This window comes from Halichoerus grypus, chromosome 1, assembly GCF_964656455.1.
Source record: "Halichoerus grypus chromosome 1, mHalGry1.hap1.1, whole genome shotgun sequence".
Classification (NCBI taxonomy): domain Eukaryota; kingdom Metazoa; phylum Chordata; class Mammalia; order Carnivora; family Phocidae; genus Halichoerus; species Halichoerus grypus.
The window spans coordinates 215,745,033-215,771,902 of NC_135712.1; the positions used below are offsets into that span (position 1 = coordinate 215,745,033).

The 26,870-nt window shown below is 59.8% G+C and overlaps 1 protein-coding gene across 4 annotated transcripts; it reads right to left on the reverse strand.

The window, feature by feature from the left end:
- Positions 1-913: 913 nt before the first annotated feature.
- PWWP3A (PWWP domain containing 3A, DNA repair factor) lies at positions 914-17,524 on the reverse strand. 4 transcript variants are annotated; one of them, XM_078058352.1, is made up of 14 exons: positions 17,507-17,524; positions 16,759-16,887; positions 16,127-16,212; positions 14,978-15,048; positions 12,708-13,538; positions 11,466-11,567; positions 9,713-9,783; positions 8,256-8,332; positions 7,686-7,746; positions 5,795-5,870; positions 5,353-5,403; positions 4,469-4,905; positions 2,780-2,868; positions 914-1,211 (listed from the first exon to the last, which is right to left on the reverse strand). In XM_078058352.1, the coding sequence occupies exons 2-14, from the start codon at positions 16,813-16,815 to the stop codon at positions 1,157-1,159; spliced, it is 2,064 nt and encodes a 687-aa protein (XP_077914478.1). In that variant the 5' UTR covers positions 16,816-16,887; positions 17,507-17,524; the 3' UTR covers positions 914-1,156. The 4 variants fall into 4 exon arrangements, with proteins under 4 accessions (XP_077914478.1, XP_035956572.1, XP_035956573.1 ...); XM_036100679.2 differs by lacking the exon at positions 17,507-17,524 and adding an exon at positions 17,387-17,500; XM_036100680.2 differs by lacking the exon at positions 17,507-17,524 and having other exon boundaries at positions 16,126-16,212; positions 16,759-16,780.
- Positions 17,525-26,870: the final 9,346 nt, after the last annotated feature.

Genomic DNA, 26,870 nt, shown 5'->3' on the forward strand with positions numbered 1-26,870 from the left:
GAAAGGGGCACGGCCCGCTTTGGAGACAATGTCGGGCTGTTCTCTGTGGAGGAAGCGACCAAGCGGCCTGGCTTTGGGCTCCACGGTGGACTGGAACCGTCGACCCTCTGTGGTCCCAGCCCCGCTGTCCCAGGCTAGCTCGCCCCGCCCCCCCGCCATCGGGAGGATTCTGGGGCCGTCTCCCAGCCTCTCCCGCTGCACAACTGACCCGTGGTTGTGTGTGTGGCCCGGGCCTCTGCCGGCTCAGACAGCCCCTTCTCGGGGCCCGAGCCCGCCCACCTCCCAGCAGGCTCTCCCCCTAAGCCCCCACTCTAGTGGCTGCTGACCCCGGCCAGGGCCTCGAGCTGAATGAACCTCCTGAGCGTGTACCCACTGCGCGGTCTCCCAGCAGCTTAGGATAAAGAGTTCGTTTGAGCATGGCTTTGACAGGCCACAGAATTTCTGTGACTGGGTCAGGACAGGCCATGGCAGGTCTCCAAAGGCCAGGGCCCGCGCTGGGGACCCTCGGGTACCAGGGTGACCCCCCAGCTGCCTCCTTTTCTGGGCCTGGGCAGGAACGTGAGCCTGGCCTCCAGGCAAAGGCCTTGCTTCTGCAGGAGCCGGTCCCCACATTGCGACCCCACGGCCACACACACAGTGACTGAGGCGGCTACGGGTGGGGGTCCCGCCCTCCGGGGAGACTGCGCTCAGCACTGGGCCAGATGCGGCCACACGGGAACATCCACACGGGACCAGGGGGTGGGTGGGAAGCGGCCGCTGGAGGGTCCTGCCGCACGTGTTCTCCGCACAGGGAAGGACAGCAGAGCTGAAACGCGAGGAAACCCGAGCGCGGCACCGTGGCCTCGGGGCCTGCCTCAAGAGGAGGCAAACACGGACACACACGCGTGTTCTGGAGGAACGCATTCACAGAGGCTTTCTTAAAACTCCTGTTTAATATTGGATACAGTGCTTTTTAACATAAAAAAACAAATGTGCACCTTTTATTAAACAATACAGTACAGTCACAAGTAATGATATGCAATAAAATAAAACACATTTTTGTTTCAAAATCAGGAACTCTACCTTCCACAAAATCCAGGAAAAGAGCACCCACGGATGAGAAGCGAGCACACCCCGGGCCCCGGGCCCGCAGACCGCACTCGCGCCCCAGCCACCATCAGCACCGCCGACTCCTTTCTTCCAGGAGCTGGTTATCAAATATTTCTTTTTCCCTTCAGAAAACAGAAGGAGAGAACCTCACTTAGTAATTCCTCGTCTTGAACATGAAACAGACGAGTCCGTGCTTCGTGGGGACGGAGTCTCCGTGTGGGGACATGGGAAGTTCTGGAGGCGGAGGGTGGGGGTGGCCGCAGGACGGCGAGTGGGCCTCACACCGCTGAGCTGTGCGCTCAGAGACGGTTACGACAGGACATTTTACGTCATGTGCGTTTTACCACAATTCATAAAAAAAAAATAAACGGCTTTTTAAGGAGTGTGAACTTTCAAACTGTCCTCATTAAGCGACTCCTTGATGATAAGAATTACGTTAATGGGTGTTTGGGGCACGCCCCCCAGGGCTGGCGACCGTAACAAAGAGCACAGACTGGGACAGCGGGCGGCTCAGGCGAACCCGAGGCCGCTGGGCGGGCACCGCTGACGCGTCAGCACAGGCTGAGGGAAGGGCCCGCCGGCCGGCACTCAGCCACAGGCCCCGCCCCTGGAGTCCGCAGCAGGTGCACATGCGTGTCCACGGCTGGCCAAGAGCAGCGGCAGAGCGTGAAGACGGACAGTCGTCCTCACAGGCACAACGGCCAGCCCCTCGGACGCGGAGGAGGAAATCGCTGGTGGGGGGCAGGTCCCGGCCCCGACCCTGCTCCCCCAAGAACACTATTCCGTACTTGTGTCGAGGGCACCGCCCTGGACCACCGAGATCCAGGCACAGAAACACCAAGTCTCCCTGCTGCCAAGGCCCCTCGTGCTCTGCTGACTCATCTGGGCCAACACTCCTGCACACCGAGCCAGACGGGCCCTTCCGTGGCCAGCCTGGCAGCTGGCCTCCCCACCCCGAGACCTGGCCTCCTGGCATGCCGCGGGGCCCCCCCGGGAAGGAGTGCGGCCTCCTGGGAGCTGTCTTCGCTGTCCGGCATCCGTGACAGTGGGCCCGGGCAGCCTTGGACAGAGACCCTGGCCTGTGACTCTAGTTGAGTCTTCAGCCTGTCACTGCCACGCGGGCCCAGCCTGTTCCCAGCAAGCCTGGCAGCAAGCCCAGAGACGGGATTAGGGGCTCTGGGGGCCAAAAATCCCAGGGCGGCTAACCTCACCAACGGAAGAGAAACATCTTGATCACGGCATTCTTCTGACCAGCTAGGAACGGCCCGGGCAACTGCTGCCGTGTAATCTTACTGTGTTTTCTCAAACGGCCACGGCACTGGGGCAAGGGGAGAAAGCTCGAAATGCAAACAGGAGCCCATGCGAAACGCGATTAGGCACCGCAAGCCCGGCACGCGCCCAGGGAGCAGCCCCGGTGGACCGCCTGTGGGCTGTGGCGCGGGCCGGGCCGGGGGCCAGCTCTGCCTGCCCAGACCGGCTCAGGGACGCGCCCGAGGACAACGCCCACTGCTTGCGTCACTGGGTCCCTCTGACAACTCCTGGCCAAGGGCTAACGTGCACTGCCCATCGCTGGCACCTGGACCATCCTGTCGGCAAGAGGGGCCTTGAGCCCCAGCCACCAGCACGAGGGAGCGCGAGCCCTTCTAGACACACTTGTGCTGCTTGGGGAGCAGCGCCCTGAGCAGCCTACCGGTAGCTGAGGGACGGTCCTCTGAGGTACTTCTCCTCAGCCGTCTTGTAATCCACAGCGTCCACCGCCGCGATCGCGCAGATGATGGCCTGCAAGGGGGCAGAGGGCGCTCAGCCGCGGGCAGCGGGCCCATGGCGCCCGCAGAGCTAGAGGGATGCGCGTGGGGCCGGGGGCAGCTTCCGAGCAGCCTCCACGAACACGCACGGGTCCGTGAGATCTCTGCAGTCACGTGAAGGACGCGGTCTTTCGAACGAGACACGAGAGTTCGTGTCACTAAAGGCAGAAAATGAGGCAGGACCAAACCCAACAAGCCCATTTGTGGAAATTTGTAAGTTCACTGTTCAAACGACAGGAAAAATATAACAGCAATCATCCAAGCACACGGCATGTCTGACGTTGAGAAATCCTTCTCCGTTTCTTCAGAAGAAATAGCAGAACTGTGGTTACTAGAAATGTGATTTTTTATTTTTTTAGAGAGTATTTATTTGAGGGGGAGGAGGAGCAGAGGAAGAGGGAGAAGCAGACTCCCCACTGAGCAGGGAGCCCGATGTGGGGCTCGATCCCAGGACCCCGGGATCACGACCTGAGCTGAAGGCAGACGCTTCACCGACAGTGGCCCAGGCGCCCCCAGGAAGTGTTTTTAAAGAGCCTGTGAGGGGCGCGTGGCCGGCTCGGTTGGGAGCGCTTGCGACTCTCAGTCCCACGCTGGGGATACAGATCACTTAAAAATAAATCTTAAAAATCAAACAGAGCCTTTATGGTCTAGAACAGGGTCCCCCAACCCCCCTGGGCAGTGCTGACATCGGGCAGGTTGCTCTCCGGGAGGCGTCTAGGCACTGTGGGGGTCCAGCAGCATCCTGCCCCCTGCCCCCCCGTGAGAACCACAGCCGTCCCCACATAGGGACCAGTGTCCCCTGGGCAGAACCACCCCTTCCTTAAAGATACACACTGGAGGGCGCCTGGGTGGCTCAGTCATTAAGCGTCTGCCTTCCGCTCAGGTCATGATCCCAGGGTCCTGGGATGGAGCCCCGCATCAGGCTCCTGGCTCAGCGGGAAGCCTGCTTCTCCCTCCCCCACTCCCCCTACTTGTGTTCCCTCTCTCCTGTCTCTGTCAATTAAATAAATAAAATCTTCAAGAAAAAAAAAAAAAGTTTGGGGAACCCCCCCACAATTACCTGGGGGGGAGGGAGCTAGAGATACAAACCGCGTGAGGTCGCTATTCCAACCGGGTGTTGGGCACCCAGGCTCCCTGCCGCTATCTTCATCTCGTTTGTATTTGAAAGCTTCCAGGCACAGAGTAAAGACCTTTGAGCTTGGCAACCTTTCCCACACGTGCTCACACGTGCCCAGCAGGGTCCCCCCCCCGCCTTCAAAACCACCGGAGTCATCACATGTGTGCGCCTGCCCAGCCAAGCCCCGGCGGGCGCGTCCCACACAACTACAGCTCCCTCTCCATGAGCAACGCCTACTCCGGAAACGCGTCCACGTGCACACAGTTTAAAGCATGTGGCTCTCGTCTCCCGGCACTGGCCACGGGGTCTCCACGCCGCCGTGGCCTCCCGGGCAGACTTCTGGAGAACGCCATCCCAGCACCAAACCCCAGCCCCGCATGGCTGGTGGCCCGGTTCCTGGGCTGCGGCCATAGACGCCCACCCGCCAGCGTGCACGACGGCCCTGCCGTCCACTCACTTCAGGCAGAAGAACGTCCAGAATAAAGCGGATCCGGTCGCCGTTGACCCGCGCCAGCGTCCTGCTGCCCGTCTCCTGGTAGACCCCCTGTAAGTACTTCACCACCAGGTCCAGCTGATCCTCATCCTCCAGGTACGTCTCCACGCACGTCACGTACTGACCCGAATTCAGAAACGTCTTCAGCCACCGGGACGGCTTCCTGTTCTTCAGGATGGCCCGCAGGTGGCCCTCGGCGCCCCTCGCTTTCACGATGTACTCCACGAGCTTCTGGTTGGCCCGGTCCCGAGCAGCCCGGGACCGGTCAGGGAGGACCTTCCTGTAGGGCCGCCTCCTCCCCTGAGGGCTCCCCACCACAGGTTCCTCGGGGTACCCCCTGCTCAGCTGCGGGAACCTGGTCCCCAATACGTCCTGCTGGATGGACTTGCGGACGGGATAACCTGCAGACGAACGACAGGTCTGTGGGACCGCCGGCCTGGGTTGGACGGCTCCCTCCTCCTCCCTTCACTGTGCTGTCTGGGGGCTCTGCGGGAGAGTCCCCCCCCCCCCCAGGCCCCCAGGCACAACCGCCATGGCCCTAAGGGCTCCTCCTCTGATGGAACCCGTCTGTCCCCAGCTCAGCCCGACGCCAGTGTTGCCCCAACGAGCAGAGCCCCCGGGGTACGGTGGGACTCTCCGTTCACCCCAAACTCGGGCACCAGGGAAGGCAGGAGGAGAGGCCAGGTGCCCGGTGGGCAGTGGGGGCAGGCGGCGGTCAGGGCTTGTTCCTGGCAATCTAGGGTCAGGCTGGGGACAGGGCGCAGCCTCCACCCAGACGCATCCCCTCCCGAGCTTCAGACACAGAAAACAGCTGCTTCACGCCTCTCAAGAGGAGTCGCCAGGCTTACTTATATCGGCAGCGTAGTACTCCAGGAACGAGCCCGCGAAAGAACCACAGCCTGCAGAGGACGCACAAGAGAGCCACGTCACCCATCAGAGGCGGCGCTCGGGAGCGGCCCGAGGGACACGGGGTCAGCATGCCTGCCTCGCGTCAGCCCCGCCCGGACCCCAACACCAGCGCGGCCGGCAGGGTGCCACCGCCCCTGGGGCGCCCAGAAACGCTACCGTCTGAAGATTCCCAACGGCCGGATGTGGGGTGGACAGAGACCAACTCTCTGATTCAGAGCAAACCCCGCATTCCGTTCACACCCAGGCTTTGCCCCATGTCTGCCCACCTGCCCTTGTTGGGGACAAGACTGCCATGGGCCCAGGCCGGGCGGCCATGGGAAACAGGCCTGCGCTCTGCCCCCAGCTCGGCCCCTTTGTCCAAGGGCGTGCACGCCCACGTACCAAGCCGGACCCTGTAGTCGGTGATCAGGGAGACACACCAGCCGATGGCCTGGTCGAAGTCCTCCTTGGCTTCGTTCTGCAACGAGACCCAGGCAGCAGCTTCAGCAGGAGGCCACAGGCGCTCTTCCAACCCCCTCTGCGTCCTCAGCTCCCGCGTCCACACCGCAGAGCCAGCAGATGCCCCTCTGCGGGGCTGCTGAGGCCGCGTGGGGAAACACACACAGAGGCCCAGGTCTGGGGCCGAGGCTGCTCAGGAAGTGGTCACGTGGGAGCTGAGCACTCTGGGAGAGGAGAGCTGGGGACTCTAAGTAGAGGAAGGTGCCAAGCACCCCAACGTGTGGCTGATGTCGCCCAAACAAGACTTGAAAGGCTTTGTATGACAAATCCTTCTAAGAGTCATCCCTGTGCCCTTGGCTTAGAATGGTGTTGGCTCAGTCGGGAGGAAGGACACTCAGCCACCCGTGGGGACGCCCACCGAGGCCTCAAGGTCCTCATCTGCAAACTGAGGACAATGCCCACCCCCACCCCCCCCGAGGACCCGAGCTGGGACGATGGCCCGCTACCTGAGGTCCACGCCCTGTTATCGCCACCTCAGCCCGGCCCTCTCCCCGTGGCTGCCACACGTAGCAGCCGTGGGACAGGGACAGCAGGTGGTGCGGCTCCTGGCTCGGGAAAGCAGAGCTCCAGACCATGACCGTGACACCGGGGCCGGTCCATCAGCACAGCCCGGGACAGTCCAAACTAGCTCCAGGAGGCCATGCTCCTGCCGCCCGTACAAGCCCTCAGTGACCCCGTGCACCCCACTCCGCAGGTGGGCCTGGCTCTGCTCGGGGAGCAGGAGGATGGGCAACAAGCATTGTCCCAGCGTCTGGATTACATGAGGCCATGCGCGTCTTTGTCACAGAACACAATTCTGTGTTTGGGGTACACAGACCTCAAAGCAAGATTCCCGCTCCCCTTTCTGACCACTCCCCCCATTTTGGGAGAGCTATCCAGATCCCCGAGAGGGGCCCTGGGGTCAGAGCCAGCCCCTGGCCTGGAGGGTTGGGCGCCGGCTCCCCGCGCTCGCGGGCGTGTGGAAGCTCCTGAGGCCACGGCCGGCCCTCTTCCAGAACCGGGCCCCGCCAACGGGCACCCTGACGGAGACTGGGCGCCCAGGAAGGCCGCTCTCAGAAGCTGTGGTGACCACACTCACCACAGACAGGACAGGAGCAGGACTACGTCGCAGGGACACGCACATGAGTGGAAGGAAGAGAAGGCTGGGGTCCGGTGTGGGCGCTCCCCTTCCCGACCCCGCCCACGCCGCAGCCCGGGCCGCCCGCACTCAGAGACAACGGCGGGCAGAAGGCTCCCCGGGGTCTCCCCCTCGAGCTCCCAGGCAGTCCACGCGAACAGGAAGCCTGTGACACGGAGCCAGGAACCTGCTCACCGGGCTGGGACAAGAACCGCACTGGGGTGGGGGGCTCACGGACCCCTCCCCGAGGCTGGGTTTGTGCTGGGATAGCACCGCAGGGCGGACAGTGCGCGCAACGGACCAGCACCTCGTGGCTCGTGGGCTCGGTGTACGATCAAGAACCGATGACATCTCGGGGGGGGCAGCCACTGGCAAGGCCAGGAAGCCCCGTGGGGCGCCACCGCGGCCGAGCACTCAGCCCCCCACACACGCGCAGGGACAGCCTCCGAACCATCGCCCGCGTCAGGACGCCGGCCTCGCACCCGGGCACACCGTCCTCTGCGCCGGACAACGGGGGGACGGCCGGCAACCTCCCAGGGCAGTGGTGGTCCCCGCCAGAACGGCCGGAGCCGGGCCCAGCAGACCACCGTCACGCGGGAGCGCACCGCTCCCCACGCACGGCGGCTGCTTCCGGGGCACGAAGCACAGTCCGCCTACCAAAAGCGCCTGTTTCTCTTTGCAGTCGAAGTGCTTCAGTCTCTTGAGAGACACCGTGATCCTGGAAGCAGAGAGACGAAGGTTAATGGGGAGCTCCCTCTCCTGAGTCAGGACGACGGTTCCCTCTCCTCTGATGGAACTAGCGGTGACCGCGGGGGCCCCTGCCAGCACCAGCTGCCCAAGGAAGCCCCGGACAGAGGCACTATGGGACGTGGCTGGGGCCGCCACGCGGGATGCTCACCCCCCGGCCACCCGTGGGAGGTGGAGGCCGGGTCACTGCCCACAGCACCTGCAACGACTGGAGTACAGTTTGTGGGGAACGGGCGGGATCCGCCGAGTGTCTAACCGGGCCGCCCGTCAAAGCCGGCAAGTAAAGCTTGGGACACCGCACTGCCCGAGCAGTCCCTTTCAACATGGCTTCTGCCGGGATTCGTCCTCCGGGGAGCTAGAGCGCAGGGGCATGACACCATCCCGGCCCTGGACCCCAGCCCCCTCCCCACCATCCCGGCGCCCCCGAGCCGGCAGGCCTTCGCCCGGGAAGCGTTTGCAGAGAGCAGACAGCTGGGTTACCCTCTCCCTTTGGGGTCCATGTGCCCCTCGATAAAGAGCACACTGGCTTTCTTATCTCTTCGCCGGACACTCTTGACCTGTTGGCAAATCCAAGAAAATAAAGCATCAAGAACCCAGAAGAGGCCATGGCTTTGAATTACCTTCCTGACCTCTGTTAACCATGCAGGTTGGCACATGGCCGGCGTGTGACAAGGGGCGCCGGGGCCGGGGGGACCAAGGCCAAGCCCCCGGCCGGAGGCTCTCCCACCGCCCTGTCTGCTGCATACACCACTCAGTCTCACAGGTGAGCGGGGCCAGGCGGCACTCTGCTCTGCTCTCTCTCCTAACAGAAAGACCCAAGCCTGCCACCTCTGCAGACGACCCCACGATTCTCTCCTGACTCAGCAGGACAGGCTCATTCTCATTTTCGGGATGAGCAAAGTGAGCTCAGGCGGGTGGGACCAGCTGAGGACACAGAGGCAGTGGTGCGTCCTCTCTGCCCGGTGCCTCTCTGTGTCCCCGGCTTAGCCGTAAACCGAGAGCTGACCCCAGGAACCTGTGACCTTGGAGATCCATGACCCAGCAAGGTCCCCAGGAACTGGTGAAAATGAGGAGAGGTCCAGGAAAAGGGTGCCAGCTGCACGGGGTGGAGGGACACACGAGCGTCTGCCACAAAGTAAATACTGAAGGGAGGCCGAGAGGCCCTGATAAACGACCCCCAACAACGGTGCAGAGACACTGCACAGAGACCCCCACTTCATCTGCATATGTTCAAGCTCCACCTTCTGCCCAGCAGACGCTGCCCGGATGTGGACCCTACAGCCAGTCCACCCCGTGGACGGAGGCCACGCTGCCCGCTGGATGTCAGCCGCACGGCAACAGGAGCGTCTCTGGCTCCTGAAAACACCTTTCTGGGTTCAACGTCACCGTTTCTCACTACCGGTTAAAGCCCTAGGGCTGGAGCCGTCGGAATGCCATCTACACTGGACGGGGAGAAAGGACACCGGATGAAGGAGGGGGAGCCGGCACGCCGCCCTGGCCTACAAAGTAAACGGACAGCCTGCACCATCCAGGCGCAGCGCACGGAGAAAGCGGGGCCAGGGATTTCACTGCACTGAGGCCCATCCACCGCACACGCACAGCCGATCCCTACCCTGAAATCTGAGCAATTTAAAAGCTCCAAAGGAGAAACTCTCAAGCGCACAGTATTAGAAATCAGCAAGTTGCCGATTTTTTTACGCAGGTTTTCAGGTTTTCCTGAGCCTGCTCGGTCAAGACCGGACCTAAGACCCTCACACTCAACTGTGCCAAAATGATTGCACTTCCCTTACTCAGGTAACCGTCTCCAGAAACCCCGCTTAGAATCGTAAGGCCGTCGGTTTCTCCCAGTAAAGAAATCTCCGGGGGTCCAGCCGACACGAATGGGGGGCGAGGGAGCGGAAGCGCGGGGGCTTCAGCGGGGTGCCCCCGATGCTTACCACTGCTGGCCAGAAGGGGTATTTCTGGTGTTTAAGCCAGACCAGCATTCCTACTTCAAATGAGCGTGGTTCTAAATTAAAAAGAAAGACAAAAAGATAAACAGTAAGTCAGATCCACATCAGACACCAAATGCAACAACTGAAAACAACGTGTCTGTCGGAGATCGCTTAAACCTGATGCTCTAACTCTCGTCAGAGACCCCCACGGTTTGCGAGGCAGTCTCACAACAACGCTGGCCTGAGTGCGGGGCACGCGCGCTGCTGAGCAGGGACAAGCTGGGGCCGACTCTGTAATCTCAAGTTATTCCAGATTCAAACATCTTTTTAAGAAGAGTGTAGCTCAGAAACCCCAACAAAAGCAGCAAATTCCTAGAAGTTCATCAGTCTGAAAAACTGGGCTTTATCTTCAAAGGGAGAAAAAAAACGAATTACCAAAATCATCATCCAGTGACCACACAATTATCCCTAAACAAACTTTAACAAGACTTCCAACCGCACACAAAACTCCAGAACGGATAACGTAAACGTTGAAACAGTGAGGTTAACATCTCGCAGACACGAGAGGCGGCCAGCGCAGCCACGAGGCAAGGTCTGCGGGCAGGCAGAGGGCTGTCATCCGTCTGGCGAGAAGCGTTTGGTTTTTAAGAGAACCGTCAGGGCCCCGTGAGGACAAATAGGTATCGGGAAACACCCAGACAGACATCAGGCTGCGGGGGGGCTGGGGACAAGAAAAAATCAAACAGAAGCAAAAACCAGGGGGTTTCTCGGGGCTGTGGTGACCTGGCCCCCTGCCGGCAGCAGTGGACGAAAATGGCCTTCTGGAAGAATCTGCAAGAAGGCGCGTGGTCCCTTCTCTGGCCGAGTTCTGCTTCCAGGAGCGAAGCCGGCAGAGCTCTTTCCCAGAGGCACATGCCGGGCACGGCTTAGCCCCCCCAGGCGTGGAACCATCTAGGCACCTGATGGTGCGGGGGACGGCTCGGTAAGGAACAAGCGTGGCCGCGAGGAGTAATCAGAAGACCACGAGCAAGTGTAAAGTGTGTCTGAATTACCATCAGGTGCAAAAATGAAAACGCACAACCATCAGCACAGATAGGGAGAAGCGCACTGCGGCGTGGCCGACAGGAGCCGAGTCCAAGGGCACGCAGGGTGTCGCCCTTGGAGGAGAGGTCCCCCCGCCCCCCCTTCCACGTATTATTTTTGCAACATCTCATCGTGAATCTATAGTTACTTCATAACGATAAGGCTAAAAAACACCAGGCTATGGTAAAACGAACCAATGGATAAATCTAAAAACGAAATTCATTCTAAATGATTTACTCCATGAAACAAACTAAATTGCTGTCGGTTGTCGGTTTGGGATCTTGGGTCTTTATTTCAGGTCCTTCCACAAAGAGGGCCGAGCGCACGCATCTGCGCCTGTTTGTTCTGGTGCGGCCCGCACATGCGTGTGGGAGGGGGTCCCGGGGCCCCGCTGCCTCGGGCCGGAGACCCTGCCTCTCTGGACAGACAAGCAATCGCCGTCCCTAAAGGCCTGGAGGCAGCGCGAACAGTGGCGACAGGACCCGGCTCTCCACGGAGGGGACAGGAGGACACATAAAGGAGAAGCGTGCTGGCAGGGACGCCCTCTTCCCTCAAGACCGACGGCAGAAAAGCGCACTCTGCATGCTGCGGGCGCAGGAGGAACGCCAGCCGCCTCCGCCCAGGGGCTCCACGCGAGCGGAAGCGCGCACTCCGGCTGCCGCTCCGGACTCACCGTGATAGAAAAGGATTCTGGGTGGCTCCTCATCGTCCTCCTCTTCCTCCAGGACGGAATGAATGGGATTAAAGTCGACCGACTCTCCAGAAGACTGACGGTCTGCCAATGATGTTAGATTAGACTTTCACTGTCAGCGTCTCAGGGACTCAGCCCAAGACACACATTTTGTGATACGTGACCGTCAACGCAAACGTAAAAGCTCCACGCGGCCAGATGCAAGGTGGGTACGCTCTGACTAAAGTACACTCACAGGCAACCAACGGGAGACAGAGCGTGGGGGGGGAGGCCTCCGCGTCTCCACGAGGGGCAAGCGCACAAGCAGCAATCTAAGCGGACTGAGGGCCTGGCCGGGGAGGCCGTCTCTCCAGGGCCGAGGCGGGCGGGCAGACGCAGGGACAGGCTGCGGCTCAGCTCCCTGCCGCCTCGGACGTGCCGGACACCAAGTCTAAACACGTGACGCTTAAACCCAGGGCAGAAACCCGAGGACGTGTGTAGCGAGGGGGCGTGCAGGCACGGAGGCCCGAGAAACGGACAGTTCTCACTCAGCAGCTCAAAAACAGGACGGGACAGCGCCACGGTCAAAGGAAACGAGCCGCTGCGCGAGACGGCCGCCACACAACAGCGCGTCTCCACAGGAATTGTGAGCAAGTCGGAGCCTTCTGAGTGAGTCCCTCACTTCTGAGATTCCTGCCCGTTCGGGGGGAGCGCACTGCACTCCTGGGCATCTGTCGGAGCCCAGCCCCGGGGGTGCGGCCGCAGCCTTCCTGCAGCCACCAGGCTCGGCCTCCAGCGCCCCCAGCCCTCTCCCGTTCAGAACAAAAGACACACGTCAGAATTACAACCCGGTGGGAGACACAGACAGAAAGGAATCGGGCAATATCTGCTCTGCCTCTGTTTTGATACGACCTCATTAAGATCAGGTTAAAAAACACACAAGTGAGGGAGGCCTGGGTGGCTCAGTCCTTAAGCATCTGCCTTCGGCTCAGGTCATGATCCCAGCGTCCTGGGATCGAGCCCCACATCGGGCTCCCTGCTCGGCGGGAAGCCTGCTTCTCCCTCTCCCACTCCCCCTGCTTGTGTTCCCTCTCTCCGTGTCTCTCTCTGTCAAATTAAAAAAAAAAAAATCTTAAAAAAGACAAAAACACAAACACCCCACAAATGCCTGACCCGCATCGGCCCCTGGGAGAACCCAGATCCGCCCTCTGCCAGCACAAGACCTTCTCGGTCGCAGACCTTTACCTTCCTCCACCAGGATGCGAAGATTTCTTGTCTCCTCTGGGGAAGGCTGGGGGGCAGGCAGGCTGAGTTTGGCAGCACTGCGCAGAGTCATGCATCCCCTGGGCCTCTGCCTGGGCACTGCCCCCGGCTCCCGCTGCGGGGTGGGCAGCCTCTGACTGCCATCTGGGTGCAGCCGCTTGGCAGGGCGGCCTCGGGCATCTGGGCAGGCGGGGCGCCCCAGGGTCGGGAGCACAGTGGGGCCACACGGAGACAAACCCGGGTCTCGCCCTTTGGCCCACAGACCCTCCTCCCTGGCGCTGGGCGGTGAGCCAGGGGCTGGAGGGCTGCTCTCTTGTTCACCGTCTCCCCCTGAGAGCGAAGGTACTCTCTGACCCGAGCTAGGCTCCTGTGCTAAACTTCTTCCCCTTTTCCTCAGGGCTGGCTGCCTTCTACAGCACGCTCTCGACCCACTGGCGTCCTGAGAACCACCTCTGGCTGAGGGGACCACCGAGGCCCGTGCACTCTCACTTGTCCCGAGCTCCTGCTTGTGGTCTTTGCACTTGGGGTCCTTTCTACACGTGGGTGAACCCGACAGCCTTGGGCGTACACGTGCCCTCCTCTGAGGTCCAGAATTGCTCAGCACGTCTTCCTGGAGACCAGAAGAGCTGGGGTCACAGAGCGAGAAGGCCAGTTCCATGGGCTTCTCTCCTGAGGACAGAGCAGTTCTTTCTTCCCTTGAAGAGCTTTCTTGAGGCAAACTGGTTCTCTGGTTCAAAACATCCAGAGCCACTCGAAGCGAGCGTCTGTAGGCCAGCTCCTCCAGGGGTTCAGCAGGAACCTCGTTCTGGGAGGCTGCAGGGATGAGAAGCACACAAAGCCGTGACGCCCAGGCGCCTAGCACTGCTGTCAGAGCATGGCCACCGAGGGCCGGCACGGGCTGTCACACCTGAAGGGGGGACGGACCCTGCTAAGCTCCGTCTTTCCCAGAGCGGGACAAGGCCACAGAACGACAGCCATTGTTCGCGGCCGTAGGGCTCCGCTTTTCCAAAACCAACTGACTAACCCCAACCTGACTGGGTTACAGAGATAAATCCCTCCGGGTCACAAAAAAATACTGCCAGCAAAACGTACTCAGACGCTTCCCACATCTTCCCCACCTCACAGTTTCAACCTCAATCAGGCTCAATAAAAACCCTTGCCAACTCCATAAAGAACTCTGCCGACAACGTGTTCTTGGGTGGCGGTGGGGGTGAGGGGCAGCCCATGAAAGGGACCCATTGTGGGCTGGTGGATTTTCCGTGCTTCTGTGCGAGGGCGTTTCCAAGCCAGAAAAGAGCATCACGGGCCTGGAGCTTTGAGCCCGACCTCCTCGCTGCTACAGTTGTATTTATTCACTCCGACCCACAGATACGGCACTGTTTATGTGAACGAGGCGATGGGTGCAGGATCGCAACTCGGCGGGCACGACCCCTCCCGCCCAGTCTCTTCCCGGGTTACTCGTAAAGGCTCCCACAGACCCCCCGCCCCCACACAACCGGGGCAATCGGAGATGCGTGTCCAGGAGGCGGGGCTGACGCCGCCTAAGGTGTGCTGGGCGGATGCCGCTTTGAACCAAAGCGGTTTTTCCAAATGCAGACGAAAACGAACCCTACTTTATACACACCACTGGAAGGACTCCTGGTCAATCTTCCCACAAGACTCACAGCGCTCGGTACAGGGGTGTGTGCCCCCCGCTCTGAGGCGGCAGAAAACACTTCTGCTTAGGTTTGCCGAGCCGCCAGCAGGCAAGCGCACAATCAGCCCCAGCGCCGTGGGGCTCGGGCCCTCCCTCCCACCAGGAAAGGCAAAGGGGGTGGGTGTCGGCGAGGAGAGCCCCGGCAGACCACGGGCACCCAACAACGATGCTCATCACATAGTCCTTTCTCCCTGGAGCTTGGCTGTGGAATTTAAATACACAAACCCCTGCTCTCAAGCCCCAGGCAGAGAATGAACCAGCACCGAAACCAGTTTGAGTCTTACTGTGGGATGGGGGTGGTAGGGAAGGAAGCATCTTGCCCCATCTCCTCATGGAGGCAAATGCACACCGGAGGCCATGGATGTGACCAGCAGATCCCAATGCTCACGGCAGGCCACACTGGGAGTCAAGAACAGGATCGGTTCTGGGGTAAATTCTACAAAGGTTTAAGAAAACAGATCCATTTCCTTCTTCTCCTTTGGCTCAGGGTTACCTGGGGAGCAGGGTCTTTCCTTCCCCCACACAGTCTCTTCGTTATTTAGAGATATGCTCTTACCCAGGGAGGAGGCGATCCGTTCGATGTGGGCCGTCTTCAGGATTTCCACGTCTGCGCTTCTCACCTCAATCCTGCAGGGACAGAAACACCTGTTATCCGCTACCAGCCAAGGCCATGAAGACATTTTCAAAAGTGTTTTTCCTTAGATGACAAAAGAACTCGATTTCTTCCTTCTCAACTCTCCACTTAAACCAAAGTCACAGCCAACTAGGAATTCATGTGCCTGAGGTGAGAGGCAGCAAGGACCCTGGTGAATGTGGTTTTTTTTTTCCTTTTTAAGACAGAAAAAGTTGGCTGGATTTAAGAGTAAAAATGAATTCAAATTGTGACTTTTATGAGGCAAATCCTACTTCCAAATGCACAAATAACTCCTTTGTTAGATTTTCAGAGTAGCCGATATTGTCACTAAACGCTGTTTACAGCCCAGCAGGTGTGTTTTAGTTTAAAAGGACGGGCTTTCCTTTTAAACTCAAGTAGTCAATTACCTTCCCAGCCGCAAGGAAGTGTGAGCTGGGGACTAAGCAAGCTTAGGAGGCCGCTCTGGAGGGATGGGGGCCTGGGGAAGCTGTAACTGGAGCTGACGAGGTTTTATTCTTTCTGAATTGGGAATTCTTCCCTTAGACGCAGCAATACCACAATCATATGTGATCTGGGCCTTTTAATTATCCTGGGTAATATTATGTTCTCCCGCCTCCGAATAATCAAGAACAAGAGAGTAACGTGCTTCCACATAGCGTGTGCCTTCTGAATGCCAAACAGTAGCTCCTAAACGGACGGACAGGCTGAAACATCAAACACTTCAAAACTGATGGCCCTGTTACACAAGTTTGAGAAAAAGACACACCAATCTGCGGGAAGGAACCATCCCTACGTGAACCCCAACAAGACTTTCCCGTGTGTAACTTATATTTATTCGATTTCTCTGCCAATCTCTCACACAGTGGACCTCATGTGGATCTTCAATTTACAAATGGACGTGGAAAAAAAAAAAACCCACCAGGATTTTCCTCTTAAGATTATGAGCACGAGTCCTTCACAGTAACTGAAAAATAAACTCTTAAGAGTAGACTTCACCTTTGGGTGCGGAGGTGCAACACCAAAAATACCATTCAGAAAAAAGTAGTATTTAACAAACCCACAACACTTAACTTTTCATCTAGCGAGAGTATTTGAACACTTAGAAAAAATTCCTTTTTTCTCTTATTTTTCGTTGACGTCTCAGTTCTTGCCAACACCTACGATAAAGAAAAAAAAAAAACCGTTGTTACCAAGATGCAAGAACAGTTAACACAAAGGACCACTGGTGTGCAGACGCAAACGCAGCAGCCCATGGACCGCGGACTTGAGCAGCACCCCGGCCCGCCCGGGACCTCGCAGACGGGGCAGCCAGGAAGGTACGGGGGTGAGTGGCGGACGCGGGCAGGGAGCGGGGTCTCGGCCTGCGGGCGCGCACTGTCGCCCGCTGCTGGGAAGTCTCCGCAGGGCACTGCCCCCGGTCACTAGCACTGGGCTCCCTTCCAGACATTCCCTCGAGGTACACGCTGCCGTACGCGCCTTTCTAAAGCTGAATCTGCTCGTTTTTTCCTAACTGTGGAAAAATGACACTTCTGGAAGCGCAACCTCAGGGGCACCAGACCAGAAACCCCACGAGGCGGGGGAGGAGGACGGCCGCCCGCTCGCCCGCTTCTTCGCCCCAGGATCCCCCAGGTCTGTCCCGACGGAGACTCTACTGGCCACCCCGCAGCGCTCGCAGGCCGGAACCACAGACCGCAGGCTGTCACCTTGGCAGGCCACAGTCGCCGCTCCCATCTGCACAGGACATACTGGGCGTCCGTCATGACTCGGGCTCACGCGGCGAGGGGGAACGACGGGGCGCCGACGGGGCGCAGGCAGGTCCGCCGCGGGGCGCCCTGCAACACAATCGGCGCAGGGGTTTCGGGGCTGTGCGCGGGCGGCTGGCACGGCGGGGTCGCCCCGGCGCCCGCGCTCCCGCCCGAGGATACGCAAACGGCTCCCGAACAGACCGTCCCCGCCCGAGGCCCGCCCCGCCCCGCGCGCACACCCCTCCCCGCGCGGGGCCTCGGCCGCGCAGCCCACAGGACCGCGCCTGCCGCGGCGGTGGCCCTCAAAGGACGGGGACAGCTGCACGGCTGTCCTCCCGGGCCGGCCGCCCACGGGCACCGCCGCAGGAGGGTCCAGGCCCGGCCCGGGGCCGGGGGTCGGCCGCGGGTGGGGGAGCGGGCGCACGCGGCACGGCGGGGGCTCGGCGAGCGGGGCAGGGGCGCACGCGGCGGGGGACGGCTCGAGCCCCCGGGGGCCCTCCTCTCGGGGTTCGCCCCTCCCCCCAGGCCCGGCGCGGCCGCCTCAGCCCCCGCCGGCCGACCCGCGGGACGCAGCCCGCGGGCTCACCGGGCGCCCGGCCTCCGCAGCGCGGCGTCCCCGAGCCCGGCGCGGAGGACGAGGAGGCCGCGGCGGCCCAACGGCCACGACACCCGCGCCTTCCCAGCCGCCGCCCGCGCCCACGCTCACCGCCGCCGCCGCCGCCGCCGCCGCCGCCGCCGCCCCCCGCGGGCTGGGGGCGGCGCCAACCTCGCGGCACCGCCAAGCCCTACCCCCGCCGCCGGCCAATGGGGCGCGCGTATCCGCCCTGGGACCCGCCCCTTCCGCCCGGGCGGGCGTGCGCGCGGTTGACTGATAGGCGCTGGACGGGCGCGCGGGCGCGCGGGCGCGCGGGCGGTTGATTGACGGGCGCTGGGAGGGCGGCGCGAAGCCGAGAGGCGACGGCGGGCAGCGACGACGGGCGGCCTCGGTCCGGGCCGGCCCCGCTCTCTTTGTGAGCCCGCCTCCGGGTGCCGCGGCCAGGCGAAGGAGCCCCCGCCGCGCCCCCGCCCCGACGGCCCGAGAGAACCTTCCGGAGCCTTCCAGAACCTTCACGTTCCTGAGGCGCCACGTGCTGCCGCGGTGCCCACGGCGGAGGCACTGAGCGCAGCCCGGGAAGCAGGTACCAGCGCGTGGGCTGGGCTCCGGGGTCGCGTCGCCTCTTTTCAGCCGAATCCGCCGGCGTCGGCCAGGCGTGGCCCTCAGCAGGCGACTCCGCCCGGCCCGTGACCTCGAGCCTCCCGCCCCGCCGCGGGCGGAGGAGGGCGACGGGCGGGGGGATGGAGGAACGGGGGGGGCAGGGGGCACGGGGAGGTCTGACGCCCGGGGAGGGGGGGGCGGGGAGGTCTGACGCCCGCGGGGGGGGCGCGGGGGCTGACACCCTGGGGGAGGAGGGGCGGGGGGCTGACACCCTGGGGGAGGGGGGCGGGGGGTTGACGCCCTGGGGGAGGAGGGGCGGGGGGCTGACGCCCGGGGGGGGCGGGGGGCGCAGGGGCCGACGCCTGGGAGGTGGGGGAGCAGGAGGGAGCAGGGGATGAGGCGGGGGGTGGGGGCTGACTGGTGGGGCGTTGGCGCCCAGGGCAGGCAGGGAGAGGGGAGCTGACGCCCGTAGGTGGGGGGGAGCACGGGGGCGGGAACCGCTCGGCGCGGGAGAGCAGGCCGGGCGCTGCGCCCTGTTCCCGCCTGCGGGTGTAGACGGTGCCCGCGGCGGTCCCCCTGGGGCCCTGCTCAGGCAGCGGGATGGATTCAGACGGTGGTGGAGCCTGAGTTCGGAGGCGGGTTTGCAGAATGCGGGTTCAGCTGTGGTTTGGACCGACTCGCCCTCGGGGTGCGTGTGGGTTTGAACGTTGGGTGCAGTCGTCAGGGGTTACCGGTGGCGGAAGCAGCCCCGCCTGGCCCTCCGCACGCAGGGCTGCGGGGGAGCGCGAACGGGCAGCCTGACCTCGTCCGCCCCGGGCCTCAGGCGTTCAGACCCCCGGCCCCGCAGGCTCCCCCGTCAGAGGTGCTCCGAGGCCGGTTCCGTGGTCGTGCGCAGACGCGGGTCCCCCGAGTTTGCAGCGGCGCAGACCGGGGGCTGCAGTCCGACGGAGACCCCTGTAGGTGCGCGGGCAGGCCCGGTGGTTCCCGGACGGGGGCGTCTGGTTAAAGGCTGTGCTCCTGGCCGTTCTGCCGGCCCTTCAGCAGTAGAGCCTCGCGCCCTGCGCGTCTCGGGGTTTGGGGGAGTCCGCAGGCGCTCCGGGGCTGCCTGGTGGCCCGGCCTGGGCGCGCCGTGCTGGGGAAGGTGGCCCTCAGGGAGCTCAGTCCGATGGAGAGGGCAGGTCGTCGGGTGGCGACAGCAAACCCCTCGCTTCTCGCTCGCTGGCTTCAGTTGCCGCAGGAAGCGTAGCCGGCCGCGGTCGTAGTGAGCCCGGCGTCTTGGTTCCCTGCAGCCGCGCAGAGCCTGTCCGCCCAACGCTTCCTCCGTTGTGCAGCCTGGCCTGGCTTCAGCCTGGCGCTGCCGGGCCCCAGCAGCACGTGTGTGCTTGGCTCACCGGAGGGTCGGCTGGCGGGGGGCCGGCGTCTCCGCCCTCCTGCGCCCTCCGTGGAGTCGGGGTCGCTGCCCGCGCTGTCGCCGGCTTCTGACTTGGCTGCTGAAGGTTCCCAAGAGCACAACCCATTTTACAGACGAGGAAACCCAGAGAGAAGAAGGTTGACTCATTTGTCCAAAGCAGAGCTGAGATTTTATTTTTAAGATTTGTTATTTATTGATTCCAGAAGACAGAGCATGAGTGGGGGGGAGGAGCAGAGGGAGAGGGAGAAGCAGACTCCCCGCTGAGCAGGGAGCCAGACTCCCACTCTAGGCTCCGTCCCAGGCCCTTGGGATCGTGCATGACCTGAGCTGAAGGCAGGTGCCCCCAGAACTGAGGTTTGAGATAGGAAACTAGCTCCAAAGCCCCATGAAGTACAGGTTCTGACAAAGCTGATACAGGAGGAGTTCAAGAAACCAAGAGAGGAACAGACAATGTTGTTTGTGGCCAGGGGTCAGGGGTGGAGGGGATCATGGAAATGACATTTAGCCTGAAATCCTGATGTCTGAATGGCCTGGGGACTGGGGGAGAGTTTTCAGAGCTTAGGGGGCCATGCAAAGGCCCTGGGGTGGTGGAAGGCCCTACTTGTTAGAGAAAGTAAGTGATGCCTAGTGAGGCCCAGAACAAGGGTCAGGGAAGCAGAGGGAGTCCCTCAGGGCTTAGGTGTGCCCTAGGAGGGTTTTTTGGTTTTGTTTCTAATTTATTATTTTATAATAATTACCAATCCACCGAAGTTTGCAGAAGTAGTCCAGAGAGGAACCTTGTACCTGTCACTCCATTTTCCCTGTGGTTATATTTTGCGTATCTGTAATACGATATCTCAACCAGGACACTGAGATGATAAAGTGGTGTGTGGAGCTCTGAGCCATTGTATGATGCGTAGATTTGTGTACCCACCACCCTAGTCAAGACACAGGACATTCCCATAGCCACAGAGAGCTCCCTCCAGCTGCCCCTGATAGACACCTCCCCCCGCAGGCGCCCCACTGCCATCCCTCGTCCCTGGGCACCACAAGCCTGTTCTCCATGTCTCTTAATTCCCTGTGAATGCTCTGTAAATGCAACCATACAGCACATAGACCTTGGAGACCTGCTCTTCTCACTCAGCGCAATACCCCGGAGAGGCATTCAAATTCTCCCACGTATCAGGAGTTCTTCCTTCTTGTCTGAGTAGTGTTCCATGCGGTGCATGTGCCGGATAATTTCCCTATTTTAAGGTCCCTGATGTCAACCCCATGTATGCATGGTTTCCAGGGATCAGAGTGTGGACATCGTTGGGACCCATCTATCCCACGCGGGGGATCAAGGAAGAGTGGAGGGCCTAATCTAGGCGCTGGCATACCACGTGTGCCCTATATTCCCAGATTCAAGCACACCCCTACAGCTGTAGCTAGCTGCGGGCAGCCTGGGAAAGTTGTCTTTATTCTAGGAGCCACTTGCCCAGTCGTAAGGGAGGTTCTCCTTGGAGGAGAAGGGACATCGGAGGACAGCTAGCAAACCCTCATCAGAGCTTGTCCGCACCTCAACCCAGGGGTGGTTGAGAGGATTCACCGGGCCCTTGCCTGTGAGTGTCTTGTAGGCTGCCTGGCACCCCACAGCTGGGGCCCTGGTGGGCACAGCAGTTAATATCAGGGAGGCAGGTGCTGTGGGGTGGACAGAAGACGTGCTCCTTGGGCACATCGCCTCCACCTCAGTTTACCCACTGTGAATTAGGGGAGACTGCACTGGGTATCTCCCCTGTGATCCTACTGCCTTTTACCTGTAGTCCCAGTGGTAGAGAAGGCTGGTTTGTCTGTTCCCCACCCAGCCTGGGGGAGAAGCCTGGCCTTCCCTCCAGTGTCTGGGGGGCCTGGAGCCTTGGAGTGCAGTCCAGGAGAGATGAGGGCTGAGTGACTGAGTGAGTGATCAAGTGGACAGATGCGTCCCTGTGGAGCTGCCCAGTGGACTGTGCCAGGAAGCCCCATGTAGACCAGAGCAGAGTCTGTGGTACTCAGGACCCTTATCCCCGTAGCATGTAAAATAGAGGGAAGGCTGCGTCTGTGACTCGGGGGGGCTGAGAAGAAACCCCAAAGAGAAAGGAACCCACACACCCTAGGTCTCTCCTGCCTAGACCTGGGTACCAGCAGCCCCACCGCGAGCGAGCTCTTCTCCTACCTGCCTCCTGTGGGCTGTTCCCGGCCCACGCTGTCACCCCTCTGTGTCCTTGACGGTGTGGCAGGCAGAACACTAAGAGAGTCCCCAGTGGCTCACGACCTTGTGTAATCCGCTCCACTTGAGTGGGAGTAGAATTTGCCCTGTGATGGGTGTCACATCTCTGATTATATGTTTTATGGTGGAGGTGAAAGGATTTCTGGATGGAATTAAGGCCCTTTAATCAGTTGATTTTTAGGGGTGCCTGAGTGGCTCAGTCGGTTAAGCATCTGCCTCTGACTCCGCTCATAATCTCAGAGTCCTGGGATCAAGTCCCACATCAGGCTCCCTGTTCAGCGGGAAGCCTGCTTCTCCCTCTCCCTCTGCTGCCCCCCCGCTTGTGCTCGCTCTCTTTCTGTAAGATAAATAAATATAATCTTTAAAAAGAAAATCAGTTGATCTTTAGTTAATGAAAAAGGAAATTATTTTGGTGGGCCTGACCTAATCTGGGGAGCCCTTTAGAAGAGGGACTGGGGGTCCTCCTGAGGTCAGAGGGACTCTCCTGTGTCCATGGAGAAGCAGGACACTGCAAGGTATGCAGCTGCCCGGAAGGAATTGTGCCCACAGCCCTGTGAGCATGGAAGGGGCCCCTCCCTCAAGGCGGCACAGGCCCAGCCAGCCCCTGGAACAGCACCGCAGAGACCCTGAGCAGAACACCCACCCTGTGTTCCCCGGGCTCCCGACCCACAGAAACTGTCAGATGAGCGTTGTTTTAAGCCTCTAAGTCTGTGATCACTTACACGTTGCAGTAGAAAACAAACAGATGGCGTTCCTCCATCCGCCATGGTGGAGTCCCCAGGCTCCCTCTCCCGCCTTCCTCGATTGTTGTTTCCGTGGTCTCCCCAGCCTCCTTGCCCTCCAGAGGCCCAGGTCAAGGTTCAGCTGCTTCAGGGAACCCTCCCTGGGAGCCCACAGCCGGTCTGCACCTACGGCGTGGTGGTCACTGGTGGGGTTCCTGTCTGTTTCGTTCTCCCTCCTGACACGTTGCACAGGGTCACTCGCACTTCCTGCCCCCATCAACGCAGGCAGGGCCGTGGCACGGGTGCCGGCGGGAGGAACGTGAGCAGGGCACTGTGGCCAGCAGGCGTTCGCCCTCCGCCCCTTTCTGCTCGCCCCAGGAACTGGGTCTGCTCTGGATGCCGGCTGCCCCCCACCCCCTCCGCCCCGGCCAGGCCCAAGAACAAGGAGGATGGTGACACAGTTGAGCCCCACCGACCATAGTGGATGACTGGTGGAGGAGTTCCTTTAGCTGCTGTAACAAAGCAGTGTCACCTGGTGCCTTAAAACTATAGGTATTTATGATCTCGTGCTTTTGGAGAAGTCGGAGATCCAGGCATAGCAGAACTGGTTCCTTCAGGGGCTCCGAGGGAGCGGCAGTCCCACCTGTCTCCCAGCTCCTGGGGGCTCTGGCAGTCCTTGGCTGTGGACACATCCCTCCCCTCTCTGCCTCTGTCTACACATGGACTCCTTCCCTGCCCTGTGTCCCTGTCTCCCTTTTTTTTTTTTTTAAAGATTTTTTATTTATTTATTTGACAGAGAGAGGCACAGCGAGAGAGGGAACACAAGCAGGGGGAGTGGGAGAGGGAGAAGCAGGCTTCCCGCCGAGCAGGGAGCCCGATGCGGGGCTCGATCCCAGGACCCCGGGACCATGACCTGAGCCGAAGGCAGATGCCCAACGACTGAGCCACCCAGGCGCCCCCCTGTCTCTTTTTATAAGGACAGCAGTCATTGGAGTTAGGGCTCACCCTACTCCATTATAATCATCTTAGTTTCAGCAAAGACCCTACTTCGTGAGGTTCTGAGGTTCTCGGTGGACGTGAGTTTGGGGGGGACACTATTCAACACAGTCCCCGTAGCGGGTGAGAGAAATGAACCTTGTTGTTGACAGACGCTGGGCCTCAGGGTGCTTGTCACGTCGCGGAGTGCCGCTGATCTACACTGTAATGTAGTTATCTGCCTGCATACCTGTCTTCGCCTGGACACTGACCTACTGCCAGTGGGAGATGGCGTATCAGCTGTTGTTGTCCCGTTGGCACCAGGACATACTCTAGAGACGCAGGTGGGCTTGTTTAGGAGAATACCTTAATTAGGACTAGGGAGCGGTCAGGGCAGCCCTTAGGGTGTGAGGTGAAAGGGTGCATGGAGAAGCCGCTAAGCTTCCCAGCAGGAGGAGAGTGCCGCCGTTTGGGAGGAGAGGGGGAAGAGGGGCCGCCCGAGGTCGGCGGAGAAGGCAGAGCCTGTGGACATCACGGCACCCAGCAGCACCCCATCCGGGGGCCCCGTGCCGCAGAACAGGTTTGGCCAGACCCTCCCTGAGCTGGGGCTGCTCGGCTGAAGCAGAGGACAAGCTGCCGGCCAGTGGCACGGTGCCTGGTCCACCGAGAGCTCAGCGTGGACAAGGGGACTGGAAGGCGCCTGCCACGTGCGAGGGGCCGCGGAGACCACGCTCCCCGTTACAGCAGCCTAGCCCTGAGCTCCTCATGCCGCCAAGGCCCAGAGTGTTGACCCAGCCGCAGGGCTGTGCTGGCACTGGCCGCCCGGTGGGTGCAGGGCAGTCCCGGAGGAGGCCGTGGCTGGGACTCCACCATGATCCTGAGCTTTGTTGGGTTACCTCGGGCCTGCATTATCTCTGTCGTGGTTTTTAGAAAAAGGTGACTGAAGAAGTAAAGTATTTTAAAACCACCTACATTATGCTTCCCTGATGTGGGACTGGCTCCCTCCAGGCCCCTGGCCTGACTGCTGTGTGCCCCTTCCCAGCAGGCCGCCCCGCCATCAGCTGTCCTGGGGGCCTCTCCATGGCTTTGCTGACAGCTCTGAAGAAGCCGTACGCCCCGCCTCACAGCACTGATCCCAGTTGTGGTACTAACTGGCTTTCACGCCCCAGTCTCTCCTCGGCAGTGCTGCCATTTACAGCCTTCCTGGGCATCATGGAGGCTTGAGCAGCATCCCTAGTCCCCACCCAGTCGATGCCAGGAGCGCCCCCAGTCATGTCAACCACAGACGTCCTCGGACGTTGCCCAGTGTTCCCTGGAGGCAGGGTCCTCCCGGATGAGGTCCATGGCCATAGACTAATTGCATCCCTGCCATCATTCTTGGAGGTAGCCTCGAATGGGTCAGCTTGCGCCCTGGGATATCCTCGGGACAAGCTTGGCCCTGCACCCAGTATGGGCTCACTGCCTGCTGTGTGAAGAAATGAAAGAAAAGACAGCCCTGACAGCAGGAGGCTTTCTTCTCCAGAACTTCCGGCTGCCCATCAGGACTTCCCTTTGGGTGGTGGGCCACTGTGGGAGGAGGGAGAAGCCCCATCTTTGTCCTTCACCTCTGCTGGCATGCTGAATCTGGTTTTGGCCGTTTGCATTTAGCACGTCCGAGGTTCTTCCTCGGGCCTGGTGCGGTCCCGAGGGGCTGTCCTTCGGCATGTGCCCAGGATTAACAACGCAGAATGAAATGTGAACGGGACGGCTTGGGGTGCCTGGCGGGAGTTTCTGCACAGAGCATAGATCGTATCTCTATTACTGTTTTAGGGCTGTTGTTACAAAGCACCACAAACAGAAATTTACTGTCTCCTAGTTAGGGAAACCAAAAATCCAAACTGAAGGTGTCACAGGGCCATGCTCCCTCTGGAGGCTCCTGGGGAGGATCCTTCCTGCCTCTTCCAGCCTCTCGTGGCTTTGGAATCTCTTGGTTTATGGATGCAGTCTTTTTTTTTTTTTTTTTTTAAAGATTTTATTTATTCACTTGAGAGAGAGAGAATGAGAGAGAGAGCACATGAGAGGGGGGAGGGTCAGAGGGAGGAGCAGACCCCCCGCTGAGCAGGGAGCCTGATGCGGGACTCAATCCCGGGACCCGAGCCGAAGGCAGGATCACGACCCGAGCCAGGATCACGACCCGAGCCGAAGGCAGTCGCTTAACCAACTGAGCCACCCAGGCGCCCTGGATGCAGTCTTTTCTCTGTGTGTTTGTGTCCAAATTCCCTTCATCTTATAAGCACACCACTCGTTGGATCTAGGTCCTTTCCAATCCAGTATGACCTCATCTTAACTACTAACTTACGTCTGCAAAGACCCTATTTCCAAATAAGGCCCCATTCACGGGTTCCTGAGGGTTAGGACTTCAGCATAACTTTGGGAGACACATTCAACCCGTAAAAACATCACAGTTAACAAGTTCCTCACCATGCTACCTGTGGGTCAGTGTTGTGAGCAGCAATCTTACACGTTATCGTTTGCCAGGTAAAACACAGGATTAAATTATTAGGTACACATTAGGTGCAGATTATTGGGTACATGTTATATATGTAGTAAATGCTCGTTAGATACGTTATTAACATACAGTTAATCATGTAGTCTGAGTTTAACTGTTACATTCTAAAAATACATGTCATATATATAAATTTCAACGGTAACTGGGTGTTCTGTATTTTTATTTGGTAAATTTGGCAACCCTGTTTAATAATTGGATTTATAGACTTTTCCCCAAAGGGGCAAATGGAACTTCTAGGAACATTATGTTGATTTCCCTATTTCTGCAAGAACCTTTGGTTTCTAGCAGTTGGAGTCTTGTCATGAATAATGGGGATGCTTTCAACAGTGTGTGTACAGAAGCCTCCGGAAACGGAGGAAAATTGGTTATGACATACAGATTTTAAAATACGATGGGGCGGGCGTCTGGGTGGCTCAGTTGGTTGAGCATCCGACTCTTGATTTCAGCTCAGATCATCAGCCCCATGCAGGGCCCCCTGCTCAACGGGGAGTCTGCTTGAGATTCTCTCTCTTCCTCTCCCTCTGCCCCTGCCCCCGCTCACATGTGCTCGCTTTCTGTCTCTCTCTCAAAATAAATATTTTTTTTTTTAAAGATTTTATTTATTTATTTGAGAGAGAGAATGAGACAGAGAGAACATGAGAGGGGGGAGGATCAGAGGGAGAAGCAGACTCCCTGCTCAGCAGGGAGTCCGATGCGGGACTCGATCCCGAGACTCCAGGATCATGACCTGAGCCGAAGGCAGTTGCTTAACCAACTGAGCCACCCAGGCGCCCCTCAAAATAAATATTTTTAAAAACATGTTGGCTGCCCTTTTTAATCAAATATTTAAAACTAATTTTATTGTGGGTTTATGCTGATAAAATTTGCGTACAATACAACTTACACATTTAAAGTGTGCAATTCAGGGGCGCCTGGGTGGCTCAGATGGTTAAGCGTCTGCCTTCGGCTCAGGTCATGATCCCAGGGTCCTGGGATCGAGTCGCACATCGGGCTCC